Genomic DNA, 15,579 nt, shown 5'->3' on the forward strand with positions numbered 1-15,579 from the left:
TAGCCACTAAGACATATATATTTCATTGTCTCATCAGTTTTAGAATCTTTCTTCGTTTTTACTGCTTTAACCCTAGTTCCATTGCTCATTATCTCTTCATAGAACATAGAAGAAGCCTTACAAACGCTCACTGTCTCTTTCCACCATTAGACCCCAGGTTCCCACTGTGGCAAAAACAATCTATTCATATGGAAGATCCAACCTTGTCACTCCCTTACTTGAAAAGTCCTATTAGTTTTCCTAATAAATGGTAGAAAAATAATTGAAATTCCAAATCATTGATAGAGGTCACTATCCCTTGGTTCTTGCTATCTTCCTTTATCTCAAATTTTATGGCCCAATTATATCAAGGAGACTCTTCCCTAGGGACACACTTGTGAGTTTTTGCAAATTGTTACATCTGCTTAGATTTTTCCTTCCTTATTTCTTCTCATGCGTAACACTTGTTAATTGTTCAGGCTTGACTCAGATGCTCTCTCTCTCTCTCTTCTCTCTCTCTCTCTCTCTCTCTCTCTCCCCCCCCCCCCCCCCTCATTTTAAGAGGTAAGGATCTCACTCTGTTGCCTAAGCTGGAGTGCAGGGGCCTGGATCATAGCTCATTGCAGCTTTCAACTCCGGAGGTCAAGCAATCCTCTCTTATTAGCAATCCTCTCTCTTCAGCTGGGAACACAGGTGCATGCCACCACATCTGGCTAAGTTTTTAAATTATTTAGTAGAAATGAGAAACTTGCTTTGTTGCCTAGGTGGGTATGGAACTCCTGGCTTTGAATAATTCTCCCACCTTGGCCTCCCAAAGCACTGAGATTACAGGCTTGAGCTACTGTGGTTGGCCAGGGTTTCTCCTTTAGAAAAATGCTTGCAAATCCCTAGAATGGTATCATTCCTTTGTTCTGCCACAGAATTATGTGTTGACTAAGATTCAACTACTTACCACACTGCATTAACATGGTTTCTTCATCTGTCAGGATGTCACACAGTAACAATAATACTTTGAAGAAAAAGGATATGTCTTAGTCTTCACATTTCAATTAACTCCTGCTACCTAGATTGCCAGAACTAACCAGATTTTAAATGTGTTCTCCACCTGTTTATTAAATTCTGGGGGCCATCCCAGTCCCCTCCAGTAATTTATCTCTTTGAAATAGAAAAGCCAAATTTAGATTCTGTCACTCTCAACCAATGAACCCTCCTTACCTGTGTATTTCTTTTTCTAATATACACTTTCACAGCATACTTATTGCTGATATTTTCCTGAAGCCCTCACTGCTCTTCACAATAAATTGTAGCCTCTAAAAATCTTATTTGATGCTGGCATGTACACAGAAATCTATTATAGATATAAATATACATATACACATATACATATAAATCTCAAGGGTTACCACATCTCTTCCTTAATAAATTAGCTCCACCTAACAAAATATTTCACATAAATATATGGTCTATCAGAGCAGTACTTTTTGCTCCGCCTTTTATCTTAGCACCTAGACACCTATCTGGAATACAGTAGGCCTTCAATGATATTATTTGAGTGACAGAATGAATGAATGAATAATTGGTCTAAATTATTCACTTTTCTTATTCACTTTTCTGATAGAATTAAAAATACCAATTCTGAGGTAGAGAGATTACATTTGCAAATACTGCCCATGAAATAAAATTTACTTTTTGAATGAGTCATAGTTTTATAATTTATAATAAAGTAGATTTACTTTCAATCTTGACATATTTTGCCAAAATCAGCTGAAGCATCTGAAACATAGGTAATAAACTCAAACTTTGCGTCTCCCTCAGGCAATCTGTATCTAGAACTCAGCTGATAATTGGTATGTGATAAAAACTGGATAAATTTTCATCACCTGATTTATTTTTATATTCTCAGCTATTACTAAAACTTGATTCAATAGATACTGAAAATAACAACTCTTTATGTGGGTTTTATTTTGCTCCCTCTGTAATAGCTTATAAAGTGTGACAGAATGTCCCTAATGGAAATAACTAAAATCAGGTGGCTTTCTATGCATTTTTTTTTTAGAAATAAAGGTTTCTGTTTTTTCTTTTCCAGAGAGTCAGAAAAAAATTCAGCACCTAATTCCAAAGTGATGTAAGGTAACCATTTACTTTCATTAGTTGTCCTCACAAATAATATCTATCTAACCTATATGTACACGTATATACCAAATGTGGAATCATATAAATAGATGTAAATCACAACTACACAAAATATAAGCGCATGCAAAGATATGAAAGCATGAGGGCAATTTTGAGAGGAAATGAGAAGAAATTGTACTATAAGTATTGCTCCAGAATGAATAGACTTTTTTTGGTAGATTTTGTATAAAAAATGTCATTTGTTTCTTTTGAAACTAAATCTGATCAACTCACCTTCATATAACCAGTCAGCAATCCCATTAAAAATTATTTCTTCTTTTCCAGAAGATGTCAGTCGCAATGAACTGCTCTTTATATCAGGTTGATAGTAGATATTATTTTCAAAAATATAAATCTGGATCAGAACACATGTGAAACAAACAAAAAACCCAACACGTTAGGATGCCTTTTAAAACTTTAGTATTACAGAATGATCACTGAATAGCCATGTTGTATTATTTACCACTTCAAGTTGTTTTTATTTGAGGCATATGTTTTTATTGCTTTCAATTATTAATGCCGTTTTCTGTTTTATTGTATCAATATCAAGTTGTCATTTGGAAATTCCATGGCACTTGGTATTGATGTTTTTAAATCCATATTTTTAGCAACAATATTTCAACTACTTAATAATTTCTCTCCATACCACAAAATTGGTTTGGCTTTGAGATAACATTTTGCATACTCAAGAGACTGATAACTGTAACTATAAGCCATTTTAGTAATGCCAACTGACTGTTTGAAGAGCTTCAATTTGGGGTCTTTACTTTTACAAAAATGCATTTGGTGATCAATAAAATAATCTCTACATAATCTCTGATTCTATCCAGCTCAGCTCACAGATTCACTGATGGTAGAAACGATAATAAAATTCCTTTGAACTGATAAGTGGAACACAGCTTCCATTGTACCAGTCTTGGCAACTCTTTGGTAAATAGCACAGCAACAATAACCTTGTAACTGAGAGTTCCAGAAAGAGTTTTAATTTGAACATATCACAGAGTCTGCCAAAATAATATCAACAATAGCCCCAACAACAGGAACAAACTAAATAAGTCAGGATGTGCCTATGATATAGACAATTCAGGATAACATTTTTTATAATTCACTTTACAATGTCTTTAATGCCCAATATTTGAAACTGCTGACCCATGTGGTATTATAACCTTCCACAGAACCATGTTTCTGTGGTTAGGGGAAGCAGAACATTGTCCAGGGCAAGCCAAATTGCTGTTTAGATCAAACATTCTACTAAGAAAGTGAAAGATGGCATAGGGCCCGTGTATCTTATCATGCTATAGAATCAACACACAATAGCGAATAGAGAAAACACAAGAACTTCCAAAACAATTGTCTGAATAATTACGAGGCCCTAGGTTTTAAATCTTGGTGTGCACAGTGACAAAGCAATTTTAATATCTAGAACATTTCATGGATATTCTATTTTAATTCTGGTGATTTAACAAGCATTTACAGGTGGGTGTATTTAATTATTAATTCCACCACTACAACAGGATCTTTTTTATATCACAGGTGAGAATCTCAATATCAGAGTAAGAATGCAAAAATAAATAAAAACAATGAAAGGAGGGTACTGCAGGGTGCTTAAAAGCATAGGCTTTATAGCCAGGCAGCCTAAATTTAAAATCCTAATAACCTTGATAGCATTCTTAACCTTTCTAAATCTCAGTCCTCTACTTTGTAAAATGCGAATAATACTCACACATACTTTACAGATCTGTGGTGAAGCATAAGTGAGATGATGAATACAGAATAAAGAACACATTGGGCTATTACTAAAAGCAGGGTGGCCTGTATACAAGATAACCTGGTTCAGAATGTTAAGAGTTTTGGAGGCAGCAAACTCTAAGTCAAAATGAAACTTCTACAGCTTTAGTTGATATGTAAATCATCCCAATGTTTGACTGGTAGAGTACACATTATATTAGTTAAATATGTATTAGGAGTAGCAGCAGAATAGTAGCAGCAATAGTGGTAGTATTAATAGTAGGAAGGCAGGGGACATGGAGGAGGAGAGAGATATTAACAAATGAGATGTATTGCTTTCACCTCAGTTAGAAAGTTCTCAGGTGAGACAACGAATTTTTTTTTTTTTTTTTTTTGAGACGGAGTTTCATTCTTGTTGCCCAGGCTGGAGTGCAATGGCGCGATCTCAGCTCACAGCAACCTCCGCTTCCTCAGATCAAGCAATTCTCCTGCCTCAGCCTCCCAAGTAGCTAGGATTACAGGCATGCACCACCATGCCCGGCTAATTTTGTATTTTTTAAGTAGAGACAGTGTTTCTCCATGTTGGTCAGGCTGGTCTCGAACTCCCGACCTCAGGTGATCCACCCGCCTCGGCCTCCCAAAGTGCTGGGATTACAAGCATGAGCCACCACGCCCGGCAGTTGACAATGAAACAGGAAATAAGCTTATTATTGAAATTACGTGGATCACTCTTAGGCAAAAGTTTGAGAATTACCTCTCAGGTTCCTTAACACTGGATAGAAGTTGGATTTAATGACTTTCACGATCCCTGACAACTGAGAAAAAATATGACTTTGTTCTAGCCAACTGAAGCATAAGCTTTACACCTTTCAGATACTACATCCTCTTGCTTTTCACAACCAGTATACAACACAGGTGCACAACGTTTTCCTTACTTGGAGGAAATGCCTTTCCTGTGCCTGAACCTTCTATTAGGACTTGTGAGTCTTAACAGCACAGAAGATGCACACATGGTCTGCTCAGCACCTGTTGCTCTTTTTAGGAGGGGAGGTGACCTCACCCAGAGTAATATGGTTCAAAATTCTCAGCTTTCTGAAGGAAATACAATCTAAGTCAAAATAATTAATAAAACCTCCACGACTTCAACCGATGTAAAAATTATCCAAAACTATTGACCAGTAATTACATTTATATTTGACAGATTGGATGATATTCAGAATCCATATGAAACTGACATCTGCTTCAATGTAGAAAAACAAGCAATATGGAATCAGAATTTTAATGCCATGCCACGGAAAGCTGTAATACGAGAGAATGTCCACAAGATGTTTTCTTCAGTGGATAAAAAATAAGTAGCTGTCTTCATGAAAATGTGCATTTTTAATATCCTAATCCCTTTTCAATTATCAAGGTTTATCCTTTAGTTGTAGTTGTTTCAAACAATAATTGAAAACTCTAACTACTACCTTAACAATTTGAGAGCTGCAAGTATTCCCAGGTACTGTCTGAGCATTCTGATGAAATTAGACTGGATCCAAATGACAATCATCAAGGGCTGCATTTAGATTTAAATCACACTGAAAATATGACACACACTAATGCTATTTATCCTAATGTTATTGATTAAACTGTCACAACATTTTATACTATTAATTATTTTCTTCAGTGAGTCACCTGATATGGTTTAGATCTATGTCCCTGCCAAATCTCATTTTGAGATGTAATCCCTAGTGTTGGAGATGAGGCCTGGTGGGAGGTGTTTAGGTCACGAGCATGCATCCCTCACAGCTGGGTGCTGTCCTCACAATATTGAATGGGTTTGTGTGAGATCTGGCTGTTTGAAAGTGTTTGGCGTTCCACCACCCCACTCTGTCTTCTTCTCTAGCCATGTGATATGCCTGCTCCTGCTTCACCTTCTGATATGAGTAAACACCCGTGAGGCCTCCCCAGACGCCGAGCAGATGTGTATGCCATGCTTGCACAACCTGCAGAACCTTGAATCACTTAAACCTCTTTTCTTTATAAATTACCCAGTCTCAAGTGTTTATAACAATGCAAGAACAAACACCACCTAAGCAGCATAACAAATAAAAAGGGAAAGCTATTTGACGACCTAACTCTTCAATTTGCAGAGCCAGCCAACTTCCCAGTCTTTCAAGGTCAATGGTCTTACTCTACCCATAAAATAATTCAAAATGGGTAAAGTCACCACACACACACACACACACACACACACACACAAAAGAAAGAAAGAAAATAGAAGAACAATTGAAATACTATGTACTGCATTATGCCAAGTTAGGAAATATGTAATAAACGTTTCAAGGGATATTCGAATCAATGTGTTAGTCAATGTTGCTCATTAACAAATGATTAGATCCAATACACATCACTGCTGGGCAGAAGTCTTTAAGAGCCAACTTTTAATTTGCCACCTTCTCTTCTGCCACAAGTACTACCAAATGCACCAGATGCTGGATTTCTAGATGAACAGCCATTAAGCAGATTCTCTCTACATCCACAAGGAACTTGTGATGAGCATGTGGCAAGAAATGAACATTTGATATTAAAACTTATTAAGATCTTGAGGTTGAGCTCAATTACAGTGTAAATTAGCTTACTGTGAGTGATTCAACCTGTCACAATGGCTGATATAAACAAAATTTTAGCCATCTTAAAAGAAAACAAAAACACAAAATAAAAGAAACATAATTAAACATTAGACCTGTTTTGGCTGAAATATTACTGAAAAGCTATTCTGCATTCAATGATTTGAGTACTTTTCATGATAATTTTAAATTAGAAAATGGTGAATCACTGAAAAATCTCCACACATGATAATGGTTTGCAAAGATCTGTAAAGTTACAGTGGAGTTGAGATAGTATTTGCATTCATTCTACCATGGCTTGCTTTCTGGGAAATAAAATTGTAATTAAGAAAGTATCCCAGATAACGCCTATTGGTGGCAGGGATGCAGTGAAAACTGCCCTTTTCTAATTTAGTTGTAAAATTATAATGTTATGGCCATTTGGGAATATAATATGGCAATTGCAAACTTAACATATTCCATCTCACTAGCAATCCTAAACCTGGGACCTTGCTGTGTAGAAAAACAAAACAAAAGAACAACAACAACAAAATACACCAACCTGCGGAGAAAAACGAGCAGTGATGTTCATTTCAGCCAAAAAGAAGAGTCACAGTGAAAACTCATCATAATTGAATTGAATGCCTGGACAGATTACTATTCATCCACACCATATAAGAACATTCATGACTTGAAGAGAATAAATTTGTGCTTGGAAAAAAATAAAGTTGACTTGGAAAATTTTCATTGAGATATCGTCAAGTAACAAAAGCAAGAAAGAAAACCAAAGGAAAACAAAAACAACAAAGAATTCAGTGTGAGCCCATTTTCATACACCAGACAATGATAATACTAACATAAATTTATACTATCAGTAATCTTACTGACACATATACATTGGATGTTGTCTGTTGGTACTCAGCTGCACTCCTGACCCTCTATGTTTTTTATTACTGGGGATGGTTAGAAGCCTGAAATTTACATTTCTAAGACTTTCTTGCAAGTCTTCTTAGCTTCTTTGCTAGTTGGCTTCTAGCTACTTTCTGCAGAAAAGGAGAGAGCTACCAGTCACAGACTGGAAAGCATCTGGAAGTGGCTCTGGCACACCAGCTTCAGCAATAGCACCTCAGTGGCAGTGGTGATGGGAGTGTAAGCTCCCGGGTCCTGCCTTGATAATAGCAACCTGTGTTTATCGGTTCTGCATACCACCACTTTGGCCCCTCCAGCCTTTACAACATTGTGACAATTATCTGTATTAAATCTCTTCTATCTGAATCACTAGAGTAATATCTGTTTTCCTGTTTGGGAACCCTTACTGAAACTGTACAAAAATGTATGAATATAGTTGCTTGGACAGTATAGTCATGCACTGCATTACAATGTTTTGGTCAGTAACAGACCATGCACGTGAGGGTGGTCCATGAAACTATAATACTCTATTTTTGCTATATCTTTTCTACGTTTCTATATGTGTGACACAAAGATACATATCATTGTGTTGCGGTTGCCCACAATATTTAGTACAGTAACATGCTTTACAGGTTTCATAGCTTAGGACCAATAAGCTGTACCATGTAGCCTATTCGTAGTAGACTATACAAAATAGGTGTGTATAGGTATACCCTGTGATGTTCACACAAGGACAAAATTGCCTAACAACACATTTCTCTGAACATATCCCCAACATTGTGACACATGACTGTATTTTACAAATACATGAAAGCATGGGGAGACTATGGAAGGATCTGTGTTTGCCTTTTAATATGGATGGATGTACAGTGGGGCACAGAAGTGGAAAGCAGATAGTCAAACAGAAAAGACTAGGAAGATAGTGTAAAAACTTAAAAAAATCATCTGTGTGATAAGAACACAACGTGAAATCTACCCTCTTAAATTTGTAAGCGTACAATGCATTATCATTGACTGCAGGTATAATGCTGTCCAGTTGATCTCTAGAGTTTACTAAACTCACTTGACTGAAATTCTGTGCATGTTGATTAGTAACTTCCCATTTTTCCTTCTCCCTCAGGCCCTGGCAACCACCATTTCAGTCTTAAATTCTATGTATTTTTGATTCCCCATAAAAGGGGAATCATGCAGTATTTGTCTTTCTGTGCCTGGTTTGTTTCACTTAGCGTAATGTCTTCAAGGTCCATCTATGTTTTTGCATATTGCACAATTTCCTTCTTTTTAAAGGCTGCATAGTATTCCATTGCATATATATATAGCACATTACCCATTTATCTGTTGATGGACATTGAGACTGTTTCTACTTCCTGGCTATTGTGAATAGTGCTGCAATGACCATAGGAGTGCTGATAACTCTTTGAGATTCCAATTTCAATTATTTTGAATAAATACCCAGAAATGGCACTGCTAGATCATAAGGTAGTTTTATTTTTAATTTGTTGAGGAACTTTCACTCTGTTTTCACGTAGTACCTGGATTATTTTGTATACTGAACAGTGTACAGGAGTTCCAATTTCTCCACATTTTTACCAACACTTTTTCTTTTTATAATAGCTGCCTTGACAGGTGTGAAGTGATATCTCATTGTGGTTTTGATTTGCATTTCCCTGATGATTAGTCACTGCACTTATTGTTGTACATGACTTCTACAAGTTTTTGTATGTAAATTATACATGTTTATGAATAAAGTACCAACGTTAATTTTAGTGATGATATACATATGATGATGTAGTTGCGCTAAAGGTTCAGTTTGCACAAAACCATAGGGCAGCTTGAATGCTAGATCACATAGTTAGAACCTACTTTTTTCAGTTATTGACAAATTTAAATTTGTTATGAGCCATGAGTGTTTAATCAGCTTTAGGAAAGTATTGGGGAAAATAATTGGTGATAGTTACAGAATAGGTGATGGACATGGGGGACTGCTGGCAGAAGAATGATTCAGGTATTCTGCCTAATAGGAATTATAATTGGCAAAACGGAGTCATGATTCCTAACCCATGTCTTACATGTATATGCCTAAAATGTTTATGAATTCCAATGTCAATGTTTTAGTATCTCCCACTTGAATCCTTCTAAGGTTCATCTTCCAGAGTCAACCACTGCAGCTGTTTTTAGCACTGGTTGCATATCCTTCAAAACATATGAAGTTCTCACCTTTTTCCCTGCCTAATAGAACTTGAACATTCCAGCAACCATATCCTCAGCTCCGTTTGGCTCCTGGCCCGCCACCCATATTCCAGCCTTACCATAGCCCCTGACAAAACATGTGCTTCAAAATTTATCTGGAACCTTACGCCTTTTGTTTTACGAGGTAAAAATTGGATTTCATTAATTTTTTAGTCATGCCAGTTTATAAATGTCTTTAAGAATACATTTTAGAATAAACTAAATATTTCTCTTTAAATTTGGTGTAATATTGTTTTGGAAATAAATGAGGCACATGGAAATACTTCAGTGAAATAGAATCACTATTAGGTTTCTATATCACATAGAAACTCTAACATGCTATATTTTATTTCAATAAATAAAAAAGTATTATCATATAGACTGTATTAAAACATATAAGTACATTTATAGTTATCTTTTATCAGAGAAAGGTATTACAAGAATAAGACACCTTGAATTCCATCACATACATAGGATGTTGCAAAACCTTTAAATCTGCTTAATAAATATAAATTTTTGAAATATTTGACATAATTTTAAATGGATCATTAAATATTGAAAAAATGTTTCCCCCTCTAAGCAATATGCTACATTTTATTCTGGAAACCATTTGGAGGAATTACTCTTTAAAATCTTGATGTATAAACTGATAAATGAAAAGTGCATGTTTTTATTTATATCATTTAGATTCTTTTGGTAGTATGAGTGAATATAAGCAAACACACACACAAAATATTTTGGTATTATAATTAGAATGGCTAAAATGAAAAAGAGAGCCACTCGTAAGTGTTGTCAAGGATGTGAAGCAATTGGAACTCTCATGCACTGCTGGTGGGAGAATAAATCGGTACGATCAAATTGTAAATCCTTTTAACAGTTCTTACCAAAGCAGAGCATAGGACTGACTCAGCAACTCCACTGTAAGGTATACATCTAACAGAAACAGATATGAGTAGATAGATTTCTGTGTCTGTGATTTCTGTATCAAAAGACACATGTGAACATGTTCTTAGTAATGCTATTTGTGATAGTCAATAATGATGTTACAAATCAGGACAATGATTACCCTTGCAGGTAAACAGAAACTGGTTGATGTCAGAATAGAGGTTTTTCAATTGTGTGAACAATGTTCTGTTTCTGCTCTGGGCACCATGCACATGGAAGCATTCACAAGGATCAGTTCTGTACATTTTATTGCATGCATGCTAATGTAAACTTAAAGCAAAAGGAAAAATGTTATATAGAATATATATTAGCATTTATACTTCATTAAGAATATTACCATAAAGACTTATCAAAATTTACTGAAAGCCACAATGCAGCATTCAACTTTACTTTTTATAAAATTCTGTTTCCGTAATTTGTCAGTATACAATAAATTGTGTGTGTCCATGTATATAATGCAAAGCAAAGCTAGGAGCACAAGTTAAACAGTTTGATTACCTCTGACATTTTGGCCTTAAATAAATCTCTCTGTTGGTTATAAAGTACTGCTTTCATATCTCTATAGAACCATCTCTGAGACAGAACAACTCATTCAAATCACTCATGTCACCTTTGCATCAGTACCTGACATTCTAGAAATAGAATCACTATCAGGAAACTATTATCCCTTGACATTTGCAATTATTCATATCAGGAAGCCCTTCCAAAACGTTCTTATTTCTTAAAACCTTTGCAGCACTTTATGCATTTTCAAAGAAATGAAATATGTCCCTTTGTCTTAAATTCATAATTATGTAAGTCACTTACCAGCCCTAAAGCCATATCTTTTAATCCATGCTTTTTAGGAGAAAAATGGATACCAGACAAAAGTTAGCAAAAAGACCAACTCCAATAAATGGAATATAAGGAATATAATAACAGACTTTCTCTTGGTTATGTCAGTTCATAAAACTTATTTAGCAGAAGAGGAGACCCTGTGATGAATAAATCATTTTGGTAACTGAAAACATTAAGAAAAATATTTACAGGCCCCAAGAAATAAACTGGAATCTACAGGAGACAAACAGTCATCAATATTATAACTGTTACTTAAAAATCCCTTATGTGTTGATTTATGTGGGTCAAAGCGCTAGAAGACGGTTTTATCCAGTCATTGCATATCCATTTTCTTCTCTACCCAACTTTCTACTTTTTCACTTTTCCTTTACCACCCCATTGTCATGCCTTATTTTCCTTCTTCAAGCCCATTATCATGTAGCAAATATGTATCAGGCACCTCCTTCGTGCTAGGCCCTGTGCTGAGCCTTGAGGTTATAAAGATAAAAAAAATAGAAGATCTTATATTCTAATGTGACTTTTCATTACAAATATACACAAATTAATATAGATATGGAGAATAAGGAAAAATAAAACCAATGGATGAGGGCATTAATTTAGCAGAAAATATTACTGCCTAATATGAGTGATTGCAGTAGAACTCAAAATGGAAAATAAAAATAAAAGCAAGATTTTTAGTACAGAAAAAAGAGAGCTAAGAAATGTAGAAATAGTCAGTAGAGAACTAAATGACAACTATGTTATCTGAAAGATAACTTTTTTCATGGTTCTGTAGAAAAATGAAATTTCTATCAGGAGACATGAGATCTCACCCTGACAATGTCAATTGCTCTTTGTAATATTTGGGCGATCATGTTACTTCATCTCTCTGAGTCTGTTTTCTCATTTGTAAAAACGCGATATTAATACTTCTCATGGTTGTCCACAGGTTTAAATAAACCAAAATCAGGTCATGGACATTGATCACTGTACCCGTACATAGATGTTTGATTTTTTTTTTTTAATTGCTGGAAGCTAGTGGTAAGTAATTTGCAACAAAATATAAAATATATAATTATAATTTAGAAAGAATCAAACATTTTTATCCAGTTACCCTGAAATTACGTATATGCTTTAAAAGATGGTAAATTAATGACCACACACCCATTTTCTCTATACCGGCCACCTACTATACATTTTTTTCCTCTTATTTGGGTACTCTACGTCTGACTTCCCTTTCTATTTTGGAGGATCCTTGTATTATGTGAGTATCCATGGGAAGTACAACCCAGTCTTTAATCATAAGACAAAATCCAGATAAAATATCCTTAGGTCGTGCCCCTACCCTGGACTCTGAATTTTGAGAAAATAAAACTGTAATTGAAAAGTTATTCACAAAAGCAACAGCAGACCCTCAGTATCCAGCAAGGGTGGTGTGGTGCATGCCCATTAATGTGGCTTCCAGTTGCAGCATCCTAATCAGATTTTCCTGAACACATTCCTATGTTCAAAAATGTGTGGGCCCTCCTAACTCCTGTTCGTTTTCTATTTCTGAAATTCCAACTTTCTCTTTGATTCCGAGAGCTTATAGATATATTTTTAACGAGTTCATTTTCTCTTGAAGTAAGCCTGAGTCTATTTCTGTTGCTTACTCCCAGGCATCCTAATTAGAAGGTGGCATGCAACAGTTTAACCTCCAAAGCCTCAATGTTAAGAAAGTCCTTGACTGTCATTTCTGTTGGTAGTGAGCTGAATTAACTACTCTTTCTTCCTAGATGGGTGTCCCTCTCATTCATCCAAAGATTAACAACAGGGATCTTGCATATGCATTTCAGCCTCTGACATTAAAATAATTTGTTTTTACATTTGTATTGTAACTCTTTGTATTTCAAATGGGGATTCCAAAATTCTTGTAAAAAATTCCATAAAGAATGAGGGACACTAGAAGAAATTCTCATATGCTTATCAATAGGTTTGTGCCTAATGCTTTTCCAGTTTATGGGCATGCTGATAAGAAAACAAATTGAAAAATGCAGAAGGTGGAACCAGACTTGGTTATCTCCCATGCACATTTTTCCCACAGCTCTTGACTTTTTATACTACTTCATGAAATTTCAAGGCATCTTTGGCCACAAATGAATAAATATTGTTTTTTTTTTTCAATACAGAAACATCCAAACATTTTTTACTATATTCTTCAAACACAATGTATGCCAATAAAACAATCATAGAAAAGCGAACTTGGTTCCAAAATGCCCATGTCCAGAATTAACGTATTCCTTTTAGTATTCTTATGAACTTAAATTTAATTGAACCAATGATGACTGAGGATGAGAATCACTTAAATTCAAGCATAACATAGGATCCAAAATAAAAAGCAGTTAGAATACTTCCCTGAGTCTTTTTCTCCTTATGAGATTCTATAGAATTGGCTATCGCTTGTACTTCAGTTAATCTGTCTGTTACAATGGGATCCAACTACATACTACCTACGATGTACACATGACTACATCACAATATACCCTAATCACTTTTAATTTGGGGGTGAAAAGTATGTCAAAAGGTATTCAACAGACTAATTTCTACTTATCAGTAATTCATGTTGGGTTGTTTGCAATAAATTATTCCCTGTTGTTCCTCCCTTCAGTTCTAACTGCATTTTCCAATATAACAAAAGAGAAGCTGTCTGCTAGTGTTTTCATTGATATTGTCCAATTCAATGACACCAACAATATTGTATTACTACACGTTCCACAAAGAAGAAAAACCAAACTCTTTAGGCTGAAATTACCAGCAAAGTATATGGTTTAGAATGGATCTCTTAATCCATCTTAAGGCAGCTTCTGGCTTAGCGAACCGCATTCACTTGCCATTGCATAAATATGAATCAATGTCTGTATTTGTATTATTTGCTTCTTCATTGGAGAAGACATTGATACACAAAACAAAAAAGCTACCTTGGTCAGAACAGCTAGGTAGACTTCCTGGAAAAAGAACATTTTTGTCAAATGTTAATGCCAAATGATATTGTAAGTTTCATATCATTTAAAGAAACGTGTAAATATATATTTGCTATTTTGAAGAAATACTTTTGAAATGAATTAATAAAGAAAATGTAAAGATAAAAGAAAAAAGAAAAGTGTGCATGTGTACAATTGTGCAGGTATGCACGGAGACGTGAGGATTATACAGTTTACTCATTCCCATACAGTTTCACTGTGCCTCTGAAACAACAGCAACCAAGTCACAGCCCCTGTTGCTGAACAATTCATAGTTTTAACATGAGAAAGATAAGGAAGAGCTAACAAATTTACCAAATATGGTATGGTATGTTTATAATATAGTGAAGCATAAAGTGTTATTGGAATCTGAGGGAAGGTCATGAAACAGTCTGAATCTGGTTGGGAGATGGGAGGGTCAAAAAAAGGCTTCAGATGAGCCATGGTATTTTAGCTGGGCCAACAAGTTCCAGTAGATTTTTCTTTTTATTTTCTTTTTTTTATTATCTTATTTATTTATTTATTTATTGAGATGGAGTTTTGCTCTTGTTGCCCAGGCTGGAGTGCATTGCTGCAATCTTGGCTTACTGCAACCTCGCCTCCTGGGTTCAAGTGATTCTACTGCCTCAGCCTCCTAAGCAGCTGGGATTACAGGCATGCGCCACCATGCCTGGGTAATATTGTGTTTTTAGTAGAGATGGGGTTTCTCCATGTTGGTCAGGCTGGTCTCGAACTCCCAACCTCAGGTGATCCACCTGCCTCGGCTTCCCAAAGTGCTGGGATGACAAGCATGAGCCACTGAGCCTGGCTTTTCATAAATTTTATTTTTTATTTTTATTTTTATTTTTTGAGACAAAGTCTTGCTCTGTCTCCCAGGCTGGAGTGCGATGGCACGATCTTGGCTCACTCTTACTTTTCCCTCTCAGGTCAAGAGATTCTCATGCCTCAGCCTCCCAAGTAGCTGGGACTACAGGTGCCCGTTGCCATGACTGGCTAATTTTTGTATATTTTTAGTAGAAACGGGGTTTCGCCATCTTGACCAGGCTGGTCTTGAACTCCTGACCTTGTGATCCACCTGCCTTGGCCTCCCAAAGTGTTGGGATTATAGGCTTGAACCACCGCGCCCATCCAGTAGATTTTTCTAAGCAGAGAAAGGGCTATTCCAAGTAGAGAAACTAGTGTGAGGAAAGGCAGATCAAGATGACACATGTTGA

The 15,579-nt window shown here is 35.8% G+C and overlaps 1 protein-coding gene across 12 annotated transcripts in view; it reads right to left on the reverse strand.

Moving 5' to 3' along the window:
* Positions 1-15,579, reverse strand: part of DPP10 (dipeptidyl peptidase like 10) — a 1,402,014-nt gene that overhangs the window by 111,212 nt on the left and 1,275,223 nt on the right. For all 12 annotated transcript variants that reach the window (XM_025405135.1, XM_025405131.1, XM_025405141.1 and 9 more), the window contains one exon: positions 2,386-2,506. In XM_025405135.1, the coding sequence (XP_025260920.1) occupies positions 2,386-2,506 (121 nt within the window). The remainder of the gene's footprint in view (positions 1-2,385; positions 2,507-15,579) is intronic.

This window comes from Theropithecus gelada, chromosome 12 (assembly GCF_003255815.1).
Source record: "Theropithecus gelada isolate Dixy chromosome 12, Tgel_1.0, whole genome shotgun sequence".
NCBI lineage: Eukaryota > Metazoa > Chordata > Mammalia > Primates > Cercopithecidae > Theropithecus > Theropithecus gelada.